General features: G+C 37.2%; 1 protein-coding gene across 7 annotated transcripts in view; it reads left to right on the top strand.

The window, feature by feature from the left end:
* STIM2 (stromal interaction molecule 2) overlaps positions 1-19,866 on the top strand; it is a 70,508-nt gene that overhangs the window by 42,869 nt on the left and 7,773 nt on the right. For 3 of the 7 annotated variants that reach the window (XM_004936132.5, XM_046940612.1, XM_046940613.1), the window contains exons 3-12: positions 2,691-2,805; positions 11,041-11,152; positions 11,804-11,919; positions 13,181-13,358; positions 14,256-14,433; positions 14,957-15,124; positions 15,307-15,407; positions 15,653-15,891; positions 19,037-19,238; positions 19,513-19,661. In XM_004936132.5, the coding sequence (XP_004936189.4) occupies positions 2,691-2,805; positions 11,041-11,152; positions 11,804-11,919; positions 13,181-13,358; positions 14,256-14,433; positions 14,957-15,124; positions 15,307-15,407; positions 15,653-15,891; positions 19,037-19,238; positions 19,513-19,661 (1,558 nt within the window). Of the gene's footprint in view, positions 1-2,690; positions 2,806-11,040; positions 11,153-11,803; positions 11,920-13,180; positions 13,359-14,255; positions 14,434-14,956; positions 15,125-15,306; positions 15,408-15,652; positions 15,892-16,248; positions 17,096-19,036; positions 19,239-19,512; positions 19,662-19,866 lie in introns of those variants that run through there. The other 4 variants (XM_025149900.3, XM_420749.8, XM_046940611.1 and 1 more) reach the window with 2 other exon arrangements.

Genomic DNA, 19,866 nt, shown 5'->3' with positions numbered 1-19,866 from the left:
TTTTGAACTGCAATAGTGTTTTTTGGTAGAAATTCTAGATTACTTAAGATACAGTAGCTTCTGCTTTCACAGCTATGGACTTTGTTTTTCTAGTAATGTGTCCAGTAGGCTTTGATACATTGCCTTATTTCATGTTGATAGAAGCCATTTCTGTGTGGGGAAATAGTGAGTGCTGTGCGCCACATTCTCTTTTAAGAGCATTCTTGCCAGGTGCCATGTATCTGATAGCAATGGATAACACATAGCAGCAGAGCTTCCTGAAAGACTATCCAATGGCGGTGGCTGCTCTTAGAGCTGGCCGTATCTGAAGGTAGGGTTATAGTTAAAAGCTTTGTGGTTTTTTTTACCTTTTTGAGTCTCCTTCGAAGAAATAAAAATGAAGGAAATAATAAACCTGGGGGGAATTATATTGTAGAAATGAATAGTTGCTTGAAGGAGATAGTAACACTGAGATGTTACTAATTACTCTTAAAGTAAGTGTGTCAGTTTGTGTCTATTTTAAGTTTCTGAAACTGGAAATGATAAACTTGAGTCTTTCTCCAGAGCAAGGAATAAACATAGCGGATGAATGCTTTCTTCTGTAGTTAGTGTGAGTGGTTAATTTAACTTTACCACTGTTTTGCAGAAGAATGCGATTATTCATTTCCTCCTCAAGAGGCGAGGATATTTTGCAACTTCAGTACTCAAACTGCTCAGCATCTTTTATTTTTGTGGTGGTATGTATGGCTTTAGTTTGTCAATGAGATTTGCATGTCAGACCTGTATTGGATTTTGGTTTGTGTTTTTTCTTCTTCAGAAGGATCAAAATTTTATGATAGTGGTGGTTCTTGCTTTGGCTAGTGTTTGCTTACAGGTTGAGTGCAATTTGAGTTATCTGTTAGAGTACTGAAGGTTTTTTGAAGAGGAATTGGTGGCTTGCCTGACCTTGTAGCTGTTACAGGAGCTTCAGTTTGCTTCAGTAAGAAAGTTTCCACTACACCTTATTACACTGCTGAATTCTGGGCTTTGGGGTGGGAGTTTTTGTAGGAGTACAATTGTCTCCAAACTTCTGGAATTGAAGCTCCAGGTTTGAATTTAGGTGTCTGGCTTTTTTTTAAGCACCTTCTACCACTTTAAGTACTTAAATTGACAAATCATTTCTTTTCTTGATGTGTTTTTATGTAACTCATCTGCTTTCTTGGTTTCAAATTTGTAGTAGGACTTCTCTTTTTTTGACTAATTCTGCTGCCTAAGATAATCCTTAGGTGTTTTTTCTCGGAGCTTATTCTTTCAACTTCTGTTTAGTTAATTTTTCTAACCTGTTCCTTGTGTACTTAATGGCCAGGGCAACAGAAGAGAGATTAGCTGCTGTGACGAAGAATAGAAAAATCTGCCCTCCTCTCTTCCCCCCCTTTTCTTTCTCTTAGCAGAATTGTTCTGTTTTTAGGGCTTTCTTCAGTTTAGGACACAACTCCTGCTGAAGAATTTCCATATTAGGCCTTTGAAATAATGGTATTTTAAACAAAAAAAGATGCATGTTCGACTGTCGTATCTCTTCATTATGCAATGCATTCCTTCTTTGGAAAGTGACATTGTCTGGTCTAGCTATACGTGCTGAACTTTGTCATTGTGACCATCTTCTGTTAGAGGACCCTATTAAGGAATATGTTACTGTTATTCTCACAGGGTCTGGAAGGGGTAAGGTAGGTGGGACTGAACAGGTGAGCTGAATTCCATGGGGAAATTCTCAGAAGTGCTTAACCTCTACTGAGGAGTTACTACATATTGATTATTAAATGCAAGCTAGGAGTTTGTGGATGCTTCATTTAAAACAAAACAAACTTAGGTTTTCCTTGAGTATTAAACTGATATTTTCCACTCTCCTTCTCTCCTATCTGAAAGCTTTGTGCTTTGAACTTGGATCTGTTTTCTGTATCGGTGAAGAAAATTTGAAATTAGGCTGTTTTCACCCAAAAGCTGGTGTAACTGGCTGTGTTCGCAGCTGAGCCGATTGTAAATAGATCTGTAAACTCCTGCTCCCTCTGCTGGCTTTGTATCCCAACAGCATGGTATTTTTTTGTGTAGGCTTCCTATTGTTGCGAATGAAACAGCTATGTGTAATTCTTCAGTACTTAAAATGTAGCCACTGAGGCAGCATTAGTAAGAAGGAGAATTGTCTCTAGGATGATTTCAGTCTTTCAATTTGAAGTAGAACAAATTCTTGTTACTTGCTTAAAATACTGTAGTAATATTGGTGAACTCTTTTCTCATCCCCCAGGCAGTTTGCTTTAACTGCTGCAACCGGATTTGAGTATTATTCACTATCCACAAAGGACTGATACCTTTTCAAATATTATATGGTCTTGCCTTCCACAGGTGAAGAAGATTAAATACATTCAGAATGGAGAAGTATGCAGTGTGACTGACATAGTACATACTTGTAAATGCTGTAAGGCTAAGATATACTGATAATGGTGTCAATACAACTACAGAAGCAACTATAGCTTCAGTTTTTCTAGGATTTAATAACTGCAAAATCAAATCCTGTAGACATATTAAACTTTTTGAATCTGAAATAGTTGATTTACATGAATTTTATGCTGCTTGCGTAAGGAAGAGATGGTAAAGATTCTCTTCTGCCCAATTTATTTACAGTTTGTTTAGAAATCAGCATTACTTGGGAATTAAAGATGTTTTTCTGCTTTCTTCAGTTTCTAAGGGAAGATATGCAGTATAAGGATGCTTCTAATAAACATAGCCACCTGCATAGAGAAGACAAGCATATCACTATTGAGGATCTATGGAGACGATGGAAAACATCTGAAGGTAGGTAAAAAAGAGGAACTAGAAATCATGGTGCTTATTGAAATAAAGAATTCAACCATTTTCTACCAAGTCATTTAGAGTAGTAAATAGATGATCTTTTCTTAAGGATCTTCAGGAATCTGTAGTGGTACCCTGTACAGGGAGTAGATATTCATATAAAACCAGTTGAAAACTCACTCAGTCCACCTAGAGTTAATTTCTACTTGCTTTGCTGTGGATGTATTGTGAGTAAATTAGTATAGCTTAAATTCATTGATACAAGGTTGTAATTTATGGAAGTACCTGTTGCAGGCATTGAATTCCAGATGAGCTTGTTTTTAGTTTAGTTATCCCTGAAAGTTGCTATCACGGTGTTTTTAAACATTATGCACTTATAATAAAGCAGAAATTCCGGTGTGCCTCTACTCTGTTACTGCCTTTGGGCTATGACACCTAATTCTTTGTACAAAACATTTTGTAAAGTCTTTTAAAACTTGGGATACAGGACAATGCAATAACGGCCCAGCATGCTCCCCTTCAGTTTGGATGAATTTTTAAGATAGATATCCCAAATATCAAACGGTAGCTGTTTTCTGTTCATTGCTGAATATGGTCTAGAATACAGTGATTAAAATAAAACTCTAGAGGCTGCAGATGTTAGAGTTCTTAAAAGCAAAATACCTTTTTTAACCTTTTCAAAAGGTACTGTGTTAATGAGTGCTTTGGAGACCTGTAAATTGCTATCAGTTGAACAAGAATGAGTAGGTACAGAAAAAATGAAAAGAGGAACATGCTTTTCATTCAGCTAACATGGGCATTTAAATGTACATTTACCATTGGTTAAATGTTTGCTGTAATAAATGTCTGTATTTTAATCAGCGTTTTTTTTTTGCCTCATCTCTTCAAGTATTCTGAAGGTACTCCTTCACAAGAGATCTTGTGCAAAGAAAATACTACAGCTATGTTGTTGGAAAAAAATCATCTCCTTAGAATTGTTCGTTTGACCTATATGTAATTCAGGCTGTAATAATACTCAGTAAACAGGTACTTCTGATATAATTTGTTCCAGGTCTCTTGAATGTAGCGAGCAGTATAAGACTCAAAAGATTGAGGGTTCTGTCGGATCTCACTGCCTCTTTACAGTGACTTTTTTCTGCATCTCATTAAAGATACTGTTTGACCACTGAAAAAGCCCCCTCTAGAATGAAACTCCCAAGTGGTACTAATGGTGTGGTGTAAATGATACTTTAGGAAAAGCAAGATTTAAGCTAAAGATATTTAAGCTTTGTGTTGCTAATTCAAATACAGCTGTTAGAGATGCTTTCTTATTTTCTTTAAACTCTTTTAGTTTTTCCTCATAAGGTGAAAAGTTGTTTAGATGTCCTAAATTTTCACTTAAATTGCTGTAGGTCAGAGATTCCCCAACTTTTTTTTTTTGATTACCAACCTTTTCACTACTTTTGAAACTTAAAAGCAAACTTAAATAGTCTTGAAATGTTGTCTTTGAATTTCTTCTATAAACATGCTTGGTTTTGGTGACAAGTAGAAAGAGTGAATCCTCTCAAATCTATTTTCATTTAACTTGGGAAACATGGGAGAACGTTACTTTTCTCTCCTACACAGTTTAGGAATTCTGATTTAAGTGCTGCTAGTTTGTAGTGTCAGTTTAATGCAAGTTGACAGTATTAAGCAAGTGTGGAAAGTAGTGTAAGTGGTGGTATCAGTAGATGCAGGCTTTGCTCAGTAGAATGTTGAGGTATGTGTGACAGTTACAAGCTCTAAATAGTGCCCTTGGCACCTCTGCTTATTCAGAAACTAAGAAACAATACATCTAGAAGATGTTTATACTGAATAGAATTGCCCTTTCCTTCCCATAAAGTTTACTTTGTGTGCATGTTTGTCTTTAGTATTTATCAAATAGCTTACGGTTGCTTTTTAAGATGCCTGATGGACCAAGTTGGAAGCAAGAAGTGCTTCAGAATATTGCTATTTAATTACTTCTGGCATGGTGTCCCTACCTGGCTCAATGTGTAAGGCACAGCATGCACTGGTGCAAGTTCAAGAAATTCTAGGACTGCTGTGTTTCGTCTTCATAAGAGGAACCATGTCATAGCTTAAATCAGCATGTAGGCTATTGTTGCTTCATTGCCAGATGGTTTTGGCGTGTCCTTGGTACAAAACAGCTATTAGTTTAGTTGATGATACGGATCGTTTAAATTTTTTTTATCTCAACATTAAGCCTCTGGAGAGAGACAAAATTCTTCTCAGAGGAGTGGCTAAGAACTAGCAGAGCTTGTTTTCAGCATAGAAAACACTGGAACCTTAAAAGCCTTGTGATTTCTATTAGTGCTGATCTGTTCTTTATGCTTATATATGCATTTTCATTATGGTTCCTATGCCTTTCTTACGGCATTTGGCTGTCTTTTTAACTCGTCATCATTTGTGCATGTGCAGAGGACTTCATCTATTCTCAAGTGTCGGGCTTTGTTATTGCTGAGTTAAAGGTGAAGAATCAGTGTTGTTTTTTTTACAAGGGTCTTTAAGAAGTAGTAGCTGTGCAGCAGAGGTGATGATGGATGAATTTGTTCTGTTTCTGTTTCAAAGTCATATTTTGTAGTTTCTTGTGTCCCAGTTGGACCAAGAGTATGTAAATTTGGCTACTATCAGAAGAGGTGTTTAGGCACCCAGCCTCCAGTAGTAAGGGGGTCTGTAAAAATAGGGCAGGAGCCTTCAGCTGGGTATCCTCTCTGAGCTGTCTGGGGGGATAGGCAGGGTTCTGCACTCTTGGCAATGTAGCATTGCTCCATGGGGTGTGATTTTTTTTTTTTTGTAGCAAAACAAAGCTGTGCTGGTCAGACCTGGGGTTAATGAGTTGTTTGCTTTTGTCAGATGAAATGTAAATTCTATAAAAAGCTAGCTTTACAAACTGATTTTTGCCATTATGGTTTATTTGATGTTTAATCTGTAGCGAGTGCATCCTGTGAACTGTTGTATAATACAAAAAAGCTTCACCCCTGTCCTGTATTTTTTCTTTCTTGCTCTTCTCTGTTAAAAGAAAGTAACCTGAAGTCTGGTGCCTTCCATATTAGAGGAAAAGATTTTTTTTAAAGGCTTTATTTATGTGTGATCACCTGTTTTAATCTGAGGTAATATTTCACAAGTGGTGTTGCAGCAGCTGGGACTAAACTATGTGCCACGAAGATGTTATGGTTGCCTTGCACTTTCTAATTCGTTTACTGTCTCAGGTTTTAAATACCGGAGGCTGGAAACACGTGTGCAGGGCTTGGCTAAGGCTGGGTTATGTAAGGCTGCGTGCCATTTGGAGCGGGAGGGTACAGTACTGCAGATGGGTATTCTGCACAAGGGGGAATTAAACTTGTGCTCTTAGTGCTACACTGTTGGAAAGATAGGATCAACATTTACTTAATTTTAATTAAAAATTGTAAGAACTGGTTGCACAGTATTTCATGTAATGCAGCTGCTGAAGGTCCTGCTACAGTAAAAACCTTGGACTCCTTCCACATGCTTGATGTGGAATCACTTTGTTTTTTGTCTGTATTGTTTTTGCATGATTAGCCTGTTCACAGCTTTCAGAATGACTGTCATTCACTATTCACTGTAAAATATTGCTATTGTATGTATTCTGATCTATGAAAGGTGTTGGAGGCCCACAAGAGTCCTGGGACTGATAACTGTAATGTCTCACTTTACAGCTGCCTCCCCATAGCGCTGTGCTATGTGATAAGTTTAACATGAATAAAAACATATCTACTGCGTGATTTCCTGATGAGCAATGAATATGGGTTAGCAAGGAACAGCTTTATACAGGGTCATCTTGCTCCCTTCACCTTCAAGCATGTTTTTACAGTTTTTTTTAAAAAAAAGAAATACCAAAATTGGTATCCAAAATAGAACAGCTGAAGCAAGTCTAGAGACTGAGTGCTGCATTGGGGTGTAAACACTGTGGCTTTTACACCTGCCTGCCCAAGGCATGTTGCTGACATACTGTCTCTCAAGATAGCTACTTGTAGAAATAGGTATGACACAGAAGGTTACTACGGTTACTCTTTAATGCCATATGCATTTAACTTAGAGTTGTTTAGTTGCTGCTCCTCCATCTGCTATCTACTGTACTCTTTCTGGGTGATGAAAATAAGGAGAAGTCACTCCCTCAGCACACTTGGAGCTGTCACATTCTAGTTGGCAGTGCTGATGGAGGTGAACTGCAGCTGCCTGCTTGACTTTGAGTACACTCATGTCATCAGTTCTCCTGTATCATGTTTCAGCAGCCTGTTGCTGCTTCTGCCGAATGAAGGCCAGCTTACTTCTCACTACTGTATGCTGTTGAGGGATAAATTTATATACTGGTTGTAAGGTCTTATTGGAGACAAGTCAGGTAATACTTCTGACTGATATTTCCTATGTAGAAGACATGAGTAAAAAGAAAGCTGGAATATTTTGGCTGATGTCAGTCCGTTTTCCAAGGCTCTACTGTGGTGCTTCAGGAAAGGGAAGTTGAGGCTCCACCTTGAAAAGATAGGGACATGCAGACCTAGCATTACAATGTCACTCGTGCAGAAATAGATTGCAAGCAGGCATGTGACAATTTGAACAGAGAAATAGTTTTCTGTAGGATAAAGCTTTGGGTTGAACACTTGTTGTGCAGCATCATTTTGGAATTTGGGGTAAGTTGCCTAACATGAAAGTTGGCTTTATAAAACAACAAGTTAAACTGCAGTTTGTTTTTGTATTATGCTCTCAATATTAATACTCTAAAACATAACAGATACCTAAAAGAATTTCTTCTTAGGTTGAAGGACGCTTCTGTGGTGCTAGAAGAAAGCTTCAAGGACATATGTATTATGGAATGCTTGTTTCTGGTTCCCCAGGAGAGTCCATTCATCTGCCCTCACCCCCTAGTCTGCCATCTAGTTGCAGGCTGTTTTCTGTTGGCTTTACGTAAAACAGAGAGATGAAAAAGCAACTAACAATTGCATAGAACGTGAAAGGTCAAAATCTGACAATTTCTACAAAGAAACTGTACTTTGGAAGCATTTTCTAAATGCAGAAAATGAGCTTCATTTGCGATATGAGTATACTTTTTTTAGGGCCTAAATGGTATCTCAGTCTGCCCAGATGTTTGGATGTGATGGTAGTACCTTCTTGTGTTACTTAAGCAGCTATTTTGCTCTTTGTGATGTTAAGGAGAGAGAATGTGTGATCAAGTTTTGTTACTTTTCATTTTTCCTAATGTTTTGCTGTTTATGCACTTCTAGAAACTCAATCATTTCTATGTACTGAAAATATTGTCCTCCGTCAGATTTGGAGTTGTATTTTTTCTGCACAATTTGTTTCTCAAAGCATCTTATTTTGCTGCTACTAATTATTTACAGAGGAACTTTGAGCCCTGCTATAGCACCTCTCTGAACATGAATGAGTTAGGTTTCAAGTCTCTTTTCTTGAGGTTAAGTTCACTGTGTAAAATTTCCTAATTTCATAGTTCAATCCATTGATTGTTGTCACTTTACTCTTGCCAGGTTATTACAGTCCTCTTTTCCCTGCTGTATGGCTAGAAACACCACACAGTTCTTCAGATTTAGAACACATGCTTGTGTGCTTTTCTCCAGCTGCAGATTACTTTCACTCATTAGTTAATTGCACATCCTCTTTTACAGCCACACTTGTTTGCCAGTGGATCAGTTAATCAGATAATTACTTCTTACTTGCTTCTGAGTAAGTGGATGTGCTTGACAGATCTTGTAGGGAATTAGGAGCTTGTTCTGCAGTTATATTTTTAGCTATGGATAACAGAGATTGAGTGAGGGGGAACAAAACCAATTTAGGATCAAGGATCAAGCTAAACTTTTCATATAAGATGTGAGGAAGAGATGGCATTGTTTTTACTTAGCCACTGTCTGGTCTATACTTGGATGCAAGAATTTGTCTATAAAAATGGAAAGACTGTCAGGTTTAGGACTTAACCAGACCTAGTGTATGATATTGTGTAGTGTTACTTTGCTTTGGATGATGCTCTTACTGACATCTAGATCAGTTCCCCCCCCACACGAATCTTTGTTTTATTCTTTTTAATCTCTCTTTAATTAAGAAACTGACCCTTGGAACTACTCTAATGTTTCTCTTGTACCTTTGGAATACTGTTGGCTCCTGGAAAAGACTTTTCTCACATCTCTTTTTTTTTTTTTTTTATGGGGGAGGGGGGGGAGATAATCTTTGACTGATGAAAAGGACTGTTTATTGGAATCCGGAAAAATAAATTGCAAGTATATACAATTTAGTTGCTTGTCTGAGTCTTGTGATTTAGGCTTAATTTTATATTTTTTAACGTTGACTGAGTAGTGTTTATAGTGGAGGTAACTATTTGTAAGATGGTTTCCACGGGCATGAGAAGTATAATGTGCTTGAATACAAATAAATTAAAAAAATATATATATTTTCTGAATCCAAGGGTTCTTGCCAGTCTTGTGGTAAAATGATGTGAAATAAGATAGACCTAGACAAGCATGAAACTTCTAAGATTTCACAGTGTGACTTACAGCCTTCTAGTCAGAAGGCTAATTTGCCATGGGTTTCTGTAGAACTGATACAGGCATTCTGACTACTCTTCATTCTGATTCAGTATGTTGGTGTTGAAGGTCAAAAGAGGAAATATTTATTAAACGGAGAAATGTTTGTTCCTTACAGCTTTGTTTTATCAAACAAAGCTAAATTTCTTGTGGACAGATTTGGAATGTGAAATCCTAGAATAAGAGTTGACTCCATGTTCTGATTATTCTTCAAGTTGAGAGAGGTCATTTAAATAGGCACAACTGTGTATAACTGTTAATAGCAGTTACTTTTTTGGGTAAACGGGAAACTATATGAGAAGATGACAGCAAGTACAAGTTTTCATTTTAGTTCAGAACAGATAGACCTTGCTGCCTTATGGAGTTACTGTACCAATGGAGGTATCTGGTATGGTGATAGGTAATGAATAAGAAAGTGGCTTTTTTCCTAATTATAACTAACTAGATTGTTTTGGGAACTTCAGTGTTCTGTGAAGGAGAAATTGGACCCTTTTGTCTCTGCAATAGAGCAGAAGTAACTTACTCTACTATAAACAACTTTAATATGTATATTTCTTCCGTAAGAAGTTTAATGTTACCAAATTGTTATTTAAAAACAAAAAACAGTTTCACTTTGATTTTGACAATATAATTGCAAAATACTTTCAGGAGAAGTGAAACACATTAATTCCTCCATTTGTAAACTCATTGTATTGTTGCTTCCAGAACTGCATGTTCTGCACTGTCAGCAGTGAGGTCTGTAGTGTATAGTAGCTGTTTGAGATGAGTTTTTCTGTCCAATCCAAACAGTGCGCTTGCTTTGAATTGGTTTGTGAATATAGTACTTCTATGGTGCAGTTAAGGACAGTGTTGGATGATCTTGACTAACCTTTTGATATACTTAGGATGACCTGTGAATCTGATGGTTTCACACTAAAGAAACAGTTAAGAATCTTTGCAATGTGGAAGCAATCTGTTTGTAAATAGAGTTGAACCATCTTTTATCGAAGTTTAGAGTATTATGACAAAATGGAGTCTGAAGATCAACATCTGGAGAGCAGGTTTGGTGCAAAAGCAGGGGAAGAAACGGGATGAAACAATTGCTTTTTGAATTTGTCACTGTGTAGCTTGAAGCCATGGCAGCTGGACTGTGATGGCCAGAAATGTTTTGGGGGGTTAAAATCTATGGATAGCATTTCTAGTATTTCTTTATTTACTTAGAGCATTTATAGCTATGACAGGTTATATAGACTCCTGCCTTTATATACTCAGGATTTTTTGAATTAATTTAAACATCTTTCTCAGTGGGGAAAAAACATCTTTCTCATTGCATGTAATACAGAAATCTTGGACTTTTGAAGGAGTTGACGTGTTTTGCTGTTACATATCTACTGTCTTTCAATATTTTCTTTCACTCTTCCCGTCTTCCTCACTTCTGTGCTCCCCTTCTGTGGTTAGTTTGCACAAGCCTCTATGAAGATGAGAGCAGTTTCCTGGGAGGGACTTTGATGTGTTGCCTTAAATTATTGCTGCAGCACCTGCTGTAACATAGGTTAATGTGAATGTTAATTTGTCTGCATTTCTTTTTGGCTAAACTCTCATGCTCATTGTAAATTGATTTTTTTCTACTGCCTGTCTGCAATGTCTTGTTATTGCTTTTTGCTAAAATTAATCAAAACCTTTTTTCTCTCAGTTCATAATTGGACTCAAGAGGACACTCTTCAATGGCTGTCAGAATTCGTTGAACTGCCCCAGTATGAAAAGAATTTTAGGGAGAGCAATGTCAATGGAACAACACTTCCCAGGTGAATATTTCATGTGAATTACTTTCAAATGATTCACTGTAGGCTGCTGATTTAGCCGTTATGTGGGAACAACTGTATGAACCTGAAATCTAACTAGGTATGGTTGAATATAAGAATAGTGAATTGCCATGGTGTTTCTAAAGGCTGACTGAAGTTTTTCTGCTGAAGTAATTCTAGGTATAGTTTACTTCCTGCTGTTCCTTTCATCTTAGTTTTATCTCTTTCTGTTGAAGCTTTTATCAATGACTACATAATGATTTGTACATTAGCTCACTTTCTTTTGGACGAGTTTGAATGTATTGCATGGGTATGCATCAGGACTGTCTGCAGAAACCCTTTTCTTGAGCATAATTTACTACATTTGAGTATTGTGTATATTGGTGAGTTGCTGTCACACAGATAAATCATTGCTTTTAGCGATGCCAGAGGGATTCATTTCATGAATATTCCAGAAAGAGTAGCTCTGTGATTGGATTGCTTTTTCTTCACCACGTGTTTTTTCATAACAAAACTATCATTGTATCTCTTAATCTAATTGCATCACCATAATCTATGTAACTGAAAAATTCTGTACAGTGTGGGTGCATTTTTCAAGAAGTGGTTTGAGTATAGCTTGTTGAAATATGTAATGTGTTGTTTTGTCATTGACAGGATAGCAGTAAATGAACATGCTTTCATGATCTCTCACCTGAAAATAATTGACCGGAGCCATAGACAGAAGCTTCAGCTTAAAGCCTTGGATGTTGTTTTATTTGGACCTCTTACACGTTAGTAATTTTTTTCTTTAACTTTTTACTGTATAAATAAAACAACAAGGATTTCCAGTGACATTTGATACTGTAGGTAGAGTGGCTTATTTTTATTGTGGATATACTGATTGACTGCTTGATATGTAGTATAGAACTGGACAAAACACTTGGTTTTGCATGTGGGTTGCTTAGGTATGAAAATACTGCAAAGGTGTGTTTTTTCTGTTCTCTAAAGCACCTAAGTTGCTCATGAACCTACTTAGCCCTAAAATGAATACAGTTATTTTACAGGGCTTTACATCAACTAATAAACCATGACACATTTGCCTCTGTACCTGCTGTAATGTTAGAAGCAGCACATCTACAGGGATTTTTGACATCAAAATACTTGACACTTAAGTTATAAACCTCATTCTGCAGAATGTTTCTTTTCATGTTACGCTACTGTAAAAACCTGAAGAAGGCTCTAGTTTTTTGCCTGAAATCTGAGGAGAGGAAAAGAACAGATCCGGTTAAGGCTTAAAATCAAAATGTCTGCTTTTAACCAAAGGATCAAAGTACTTCAAAGTGATGCTGGCAAAGCATGGAGTCTGTGCTGCATGAGATATATTGGAGTGATTTAACCAAATGTTCTGTTTGGGAAACAAGCTGCTAGTTTTATGGAAAGAATAATCTTAAGTGTTTTTATACGTTTGTTTTATAAAAATTCAGGTAGCTATAGAATTACTAAGTAATGTATGAGTATCTTGGATATAGGACTTTGACAATTGAGGTTTTGCTTTTAAGAAGTGCTGCTATTAGTTAGTTGTCTTATAAAGATATATTTTGTTTTGTACAATTACCCTTTTAACTCAGTACAGGGTATTTCAGAGGGCACAGACTGAAGAGAACTTAGTCAAATATAATGTTTTTAGGAAGCTGATGAAGTGTAACTGGAAAAGCTCTCAACTCATTTAAAAAAAAAGATATAGGCTACACAATGTAAAAATACAACAAACTTTCATTAGTGTAATATGTTTTAGCATAGGCTAAGTAGATTTTACTAGAGCACAATTTCTTATGTGTATGGTAAATGAACAGCAGTTGTTGGAGACAGCTTAAAGTATGAAATGAGTAGGAATTCTGTTTAACACCAGGTTTAATCATAGCCTACACTATGCAGGAAGGAGAAAACACCACAGCAATACATACACACACAAAAAAACACACACAAAAAAAACACATCAGTGTGATTTCTGTATAAGTGAAGTAGTTAATGATCATGTTATTCTCTGTACAGGTCCCCCTCACAACTGGATGAAGGATTTTGTATTAACAGTTTCTATAGTTATTGGTTTTGGAGGCTGCTGGTTTGCGTATACACAGAACAGAACCTCAAAAGAACACATCACAAAAATGATGAAGGACTTGGAAAGTCTGCAGACAGCAGAACAAAGTCTTCTTGATTTGCAGGAAAGGTATAAAAACAAAAAAAAGTTAATGTTGTCCTTGATTTCCTTTTGAGGTGAAGTTTAAATACAGACCACTTATACTCAAAAAAAAAAAGTTGCCTTAAGCTTCCTTCAGATTTTGTTCATTTTTTAAAATGGAAACTGTAATCTCAGTGCTGACGGGGATGTTGGTAGATATTGCTCCTGGGTACTTGAAATTGTGATAGTAAGTTAACATGTGAGTTGAGAATAGAGGTTTGATCTTGATCTACTGATTTAGAAGAAGGTATTGTTATTTTCATATAATTAGTTAACTTTGGAATCTATATCTTCTTATGTACATTGACGTGACAACACAGAAGTATGTTTCATCTGTTTTTTAGCTCTTAAGATTGAACCACACCTTGACTGATTATATTGTTTATTTAGCTTTATGAAAGTTATTAGGTTTCTTTTGACATGCATGTAACTCAATTTTCTATAGAAACTGATACTTTGATCTTTAACGAAGGCTCAGTGAAAAGTTGACGTATTTTGTTTGACACTATAAACATCTCAGTGTGATGCTGCAGATTCATGCAGCTTGTTCAGTTTTTATTGTCACAGAATGGCTGAGGTGGGAAGGGATCCCTGGAGGCTGTTCAGTCCAACTCAGAGCAGGTTGCCCAGGACTGCGTCGAGGTGGCTTTTGAAGATCTCCGAGGAGAGAGACTCCACAGCCTCTCTGGGTGTCTTGTGCCAGTGCTTGCTCACCTGTGCAGCATAGGCATTCTTCCTGCTGTCCAGAGGGGATCTTCTGTTTCCATTTGTACCCATTCAATTTGTGTTGTTGTGACGTTGAACACATTTTCTTCTTTGGAGGATGGTAACTTCTAACAAATGTGCTATGTGTTTTCTCATTTTTTTTTCTGTTCAATTGTGAAGGCTTGAGAAAGCACAGGAAGAGAACAGAAATGTAGCTGTGGAAAAGCAAAATCTGGAGCGCAAAATGATGGATGAGATCAATGATGCCAAACGAGAAGCTCATCGCCTAAGGGAGTTGAGGGAGGGAGCTGAATGTGAGCTCAGCAGGCTCAAATATGCAGAGGAGGAGCTGGTGCAGGTATTTGCAAACTGTAATTTAATGCTGACTTAAATTTGGTTCTTGCTTTATTACAGCTTTAGGGGAGTTTAAAACAGTCTTTCTCTGATGCTAGATTTGAATGGAGGAGTCTAGAAGTACGTAAAGCAAAGTCTGTCAATTGTCATTACAGTTTCAGGGGTGTTTTATTGTGTAAAACCTTATGATCTTAGGAGCTTATGTAACTAGATTCACGAAACAGGATTACAGAATTTTTACTGTCTTGTTATCGGAGGATGGGAACTAGCGGCTTTGTCTTGTTCTTAGTAGTAGCAGGTCAAATGTATGTCATGGGGCAGTGTAGCAGGAGGCAAAACATTCAGAGCAGTCCTTGTATGGTTTCAGAAATGTTTGCTATACTTCCTGAGTGGGAGTGACACTTGAAAAAGATTTGTAAAGCCTGAGTATGTTGCTGTGGGGTAAAATGATGTTTGTATTTCACATTTTTTTGCTGTCAGTTCTATTGATACTATTGGTGATGCTTTCGTTTCTTTTTGATTGTCAGGTGCGCATGGCTTTAAAAAAGGCTGAGAAGGAATTTGAGCTGAGAAGTAATTGGTCTGTTCCTGAAGCGTTGCAGAAGTGGCTTCAGTTAACACATGAAGTTGAAGTACAATATTACAATATCAAAAGACAGCATGCTGAAATGCAATTAGCAATCGCCAAAGATGAGGTAATGACTTCACTGTTTGTAAAGACCAATATTTTGCTAAATAAATTTAACATTAAATACAAATTACTCAGGTAAGCGTGTGGATATCTTTTCTGCTTTGAGCTGATTTATACTGTTCATCCATTTTGCATATATATTGCTGTATGCACTAAGTATTTAACTTGTGCATTTCTGCTTTTTAGGCAGAGAAGATAAAAAAGAAGAGAAGCACTGTGTTTGGAACATTACATGTTGCACACAGCTCTTCACTGGATGAAGTGGACCATAAAATCCTTGAAGCCAAGTAAGACTAATACTGGGTTGTGTGCTTTTTTTTTTTTCTTGGAGGGAAGAAAATTGTGAATTCCTGGAACAATTGAATTGGAGTTATGGTACTTAGTGTTTTTGCATTTTTATGTGAATAGGTTAAAATACATTGATGTTGGGAATACTTGGACAGTCTTAATAGACATTTAGGTATTCTAGAATAACTGCATGGGTGTTGCTTTGTCATTTAAAAATGTAATTTTCATGTGTGATTTTCTTCAGGAAAGCGCTGTCTGAGTTGACAACCTGCTTGCGGGAGCGCCTTTATCGATGGCAACAGATTGAGAAGATTTGTGGTTTTCAAATAGCACACAATTCTGGGCTACCAAGCTTGACCTCCTCTCTCTACTCTGATCACAGCTGGGTAGTTATGCCCCGAGTTTCCATTCCTCCTTATCCAATTGCAGGGGGAGTTGATGACTTAGATGAAGATACTCCTCCAATAGTTTCACAGTTTCATGGTAAGTGTTAAGTTCAGTAAAAAGGGAGGGGAAAAGCTTTGGAGGGATGGGATTTTAAAGCCAAGTGAGAGGAAAGTGCTAAAAATAATACAGAATTGGAACAAAGTCAAATAAAATTTGAGGTAACTTTTTCAGATGTCTTTCGAGGCTTGCGTAAACTGAAAATGGAGTTTTGCAGTAAGGATAAAGGCTTTATTCCCTCTCACTCTTGGGGACTGGGAAGGAAGGGGGAACACAGTGCAAAGCCAGCTAAGGCTTTGAAAGTCTGCTTGTCATACTTAAATTGCAACTTAGACAAAACATGTATAATCCATAATGTTCAATTTCTCTTAGTGCACCTGTTCTTTCTGATGACAGGGATGAAGTTTGCCTAGGATCCCTTCAGCTACTGGGAAGATCTTACCCTTTGTTTGAGAGGCAGTGTGATACATATCTATTCAAATGTTCCTCAATGCCTGAAAGAAATTCCTGTTTTTGTCCAAGGAAAGCTTTCAGGGAGAATGTTTATGTTGAGATGCATTGAGTTGTTTGAGTGTGAAGCATGAAGGCCAAATGCTGGAGGGAGGGAGATCCAGCTTTGGTTAAACTATGATCAAAATATATACACTGGGAATTCAGACCACCCTGGTATCTTGAGTCATTATGTCAACATAAGCCTATTTCAGGGAAGTTGTGATTAGCTAGATTCTGGAGACAAGTCAAAAAGATGAGTTCCCATGTAGCTGTTCAAGAAGCTTCAAGCTAAGAATTAAGCAGGGAGGAAGCATTCGTCATATGTGGATGTTTTTCTTCCAGGGCTGGAATTCTCTGAAGAAATTAAAATTAGTGTTTTAAAGTTGCTTAATAGAACTATTTGCCACTTTGCTGGTTTCAATCCATATGCTTTGGGCACGTTTTCCTTCTGATCTTACCAACCTTCTTGCATGTATTCTACAGGCCTCTTTGAAAACCCTTGCAACACTATTTCTTCTGCAAGTTCTGATCACTTTCTAAAGAATATTGTCTCTATAATCTTTACCATGAGGACTTTGATTTAAACCTTATGAATAAATTCCTTGGATGACCAATGGATGCAATAATATTACAAAAAACTTTTAAATGTGCTTTCTGAGCTTTGGTAAGGCATGAGTCTGCTTTCATGGAAGTGATTTTGAAGTTTGTACTCAGTGAAAAATAAACAACAAGGGAAAAAAACCACAAAAAACAAAATCTCCTAATTGGAAATGTTTTGGGAGCAGGGAAAGAGAAGATACGCTGAATGATGTTGCTGACATTGGTTCAGAGTAGTAAAATCGTGTGACAGGTCAATAGTGGTTAAATTTATTCCCATCCTTTAGATAAAAATGACAAATGTACACTAGGAAAGACAGACGCACGATATCTGATAAAAGGCAATGTGCAGAGAGGTCAGTTACAAGCAGCGCTGTTTCAGTGTATGAACCTAAACTGAGCTTACTGGTCTAGGCTCATTACCTGGCCCCGATGTCCTTTGATCTCTTCTTAAGATCTGTTTAATCAATCCTGAGCTGAAGAACAGAAGGGGGTTAGGAAAAATGTGATTGAGAATGGAATTAAGTCATTACAAGAAAGGGATAGTGAAACCATTTTCCACTGGCTGTTTAGGGTTCTGCTAGTTCCTCAACATAGTGTGCCTCATTTGTACTTGAAAACTCTAGATGTTGTCAGAGCTTAATCCTTCATAATCCCCTGTGTGTGCACCTACAAAGAAACAAAATGCTTGCAATTCTTCTCAGCGATGGTTCAGTCTTTGTTTTTACACCATCAAGTAGAATGGTATCTGATCTACTTGGACACACAGTATGTGTTTCCTGTATGGATTCTGTAGTTTCACCTCAGTAAACTTCCATGTTTTTGTTTCCTAGAGATATCTTTGTAGTGACAAAACCTTATTTTTCAGCTGTCAACGCTGGCATTTCAGGTCAGTAGGGAATTCCTCAAAATAAAATCAAAAGTTTGAGTTACATGACAACTGTTATGTTGGAACTTGAAAGCCGTTCTTTATCACTCAGCCTAGTAGATCATGAAGTCTAAGTACTGGTGAAGGTGCAGCTGTTTGCTGTTTTGTGAAAGTTGCGACTTCCTGTGCTGAAAACAGGGACTGAACCTTTTCTGAGATTCCTGGAAGGAAAACTCTAATCTAGCAGTTGCTAAACTGGCATATCAAAAAAGATGCATTTTGTTAGGGCTAGGCATCCTTGTTTATAAAACAAACAAACAAAAAACCCTACAAAAACAAATAAAAAAATACCTGAATCTGCAGTGTACTGAATTAGATGAAGATCTTGAACACCAGGAACAGTCTTACCTAAGCAAAGTGATGCATTCTGTGGGACAGTTTGAAGAGGCATATGAGGCTGATAACAGCTTGCCTGAAAGCAGGTTTATAGTTTCTTAACATTGCTACCTAATCAACTTCCGAAAGAGAAATTGGATGAGGAAGATAATAATTTGTCCCTTCATATTAGATACTTGAATGGTCAATTCTTGTGCTGCTGTCTCCACCCATTAATATTTTTTTCCTGAAATTCATAATTTGCATGGTAAAATAAAATGTTATCAAATCAAAAATTCTTGAGCTTGAAATGAGGCTTAATTGTTTATTTACTATCTTTTAATCTAAATGCAATTTGGTAAATTAGTCTTCTATGTCTAATGTTAATTCTCAACTAATGCAGTATAATTCAGTTGGCTGTTTGGCTAGATACACTTGCAAAACTTTCACATATTCTTTAAGCTTCAAATCACTACACAAGTAAAACGCAGGATATTGCCTAACACACTAATTTTATCACTGCTGTTCTTGCTTTATAAAGGGTTTGGGAGTCTCACTCTCAAGAGAGGCTAGTGAGGCAGTGGTGCACACAGTCAGTAGCATTGGGCAGATGTAAAACTGCTGCAGTTGGATCTTGGTTAGCTGCTTCATCTAACTGTAGAATGTATAAGGTGATGTCAGTCTGTTTTTTCTCTAAACAGTCAAGCAATGTCCTCTAAATAATTGGGCAATGTTGAAGTTGCTTAAGAATCACTGTGGCTGAAGGAGACACCTATTATTTAGTCTTCAGAGTAGATGTTATTAACATCAATGTCACTTGGGGGATTTTGGTTTGCTTTTTCTTTGCCTCAGGGTCCATTGTAAAACCTCCAAGCACACTGGCAAGAAGCAGTAGCTTGTGTCGATCAAGACGCAATGTTGTGCCATCATCTCCACAGTCTCAGCATGCTTTGCACTCCCCTGACCCTGACATCCTTTCTGTGTCGAGCTGTCCAGCTCTTTATCGAACTGAAGAGGAGGAGGAAGCCATTTACTTCTCTGCTGATAAACAATGGTACGGAGACTAGCAAACAGCGCTTGGAAATCTGATAGGATTATTTGAGACTATCAGTTTAGAATTAGAGATTGAACCAAGTCAAAAATTAAAGTAATGTGTAGGATAATATAAATAATACAGTTCACAGGGAGCAGAGAGTGTTCTTGTCTGGTATGAATATGTAAATAGCTAGTATGTCATATACAGTTAAGTAATGTTACAATCCAGGGTGCACTGAACTAACCCTGATTCTCCATTACAATATGTTACTGGCTTTTACATCTGAAACTAGGATCAAAAGCAATGTCAGCTACTGGGCGAAGAGAAGATGGATGGTAACACAATTCTTACAGCATGTTGAGCGTGTACCTACTCTTGTTACATGGCCTCATAGGAAAAGGTTAAATTCCTTTTGGAAGGAGCAAATGAGCTTGTTGAAAGGTAGGGACACTTGTCCTGAAGAAACTTCTTGTATATGATGATAGACTTAAATCTCCTCCTTTCATTTCATAACTTTTCTTGACTTCACGTGCCAGAAAGATAGTTTTTGTTCTTTTCAGTGAGATACAAATGACTGATTCTGGGCAGATCCTGCTGCCCACAAAAACGATTTCAGAAGTTAACTAACTTAAGTTTAGGTAATAAA

Source organism: Gallus gallus, chromosome 4 (assembly GCF_016699485.2).
Source record: "Gallus gallus isolate bGalGal1 chromosome 4, bGalGal1.mat.broiler.GRCg7b, whole genome shotgun sequence".
Lineage (NCBI taxonomy): Eukaryota > Metazoa > Chordata > Aves > Galliformes > Phasianidae > Gallus > Gallus gallus.
Note: the sequence above shows the minus strand (reverse complement) of the source record. Positions and strands in the feature narration are given on the sequence as shown.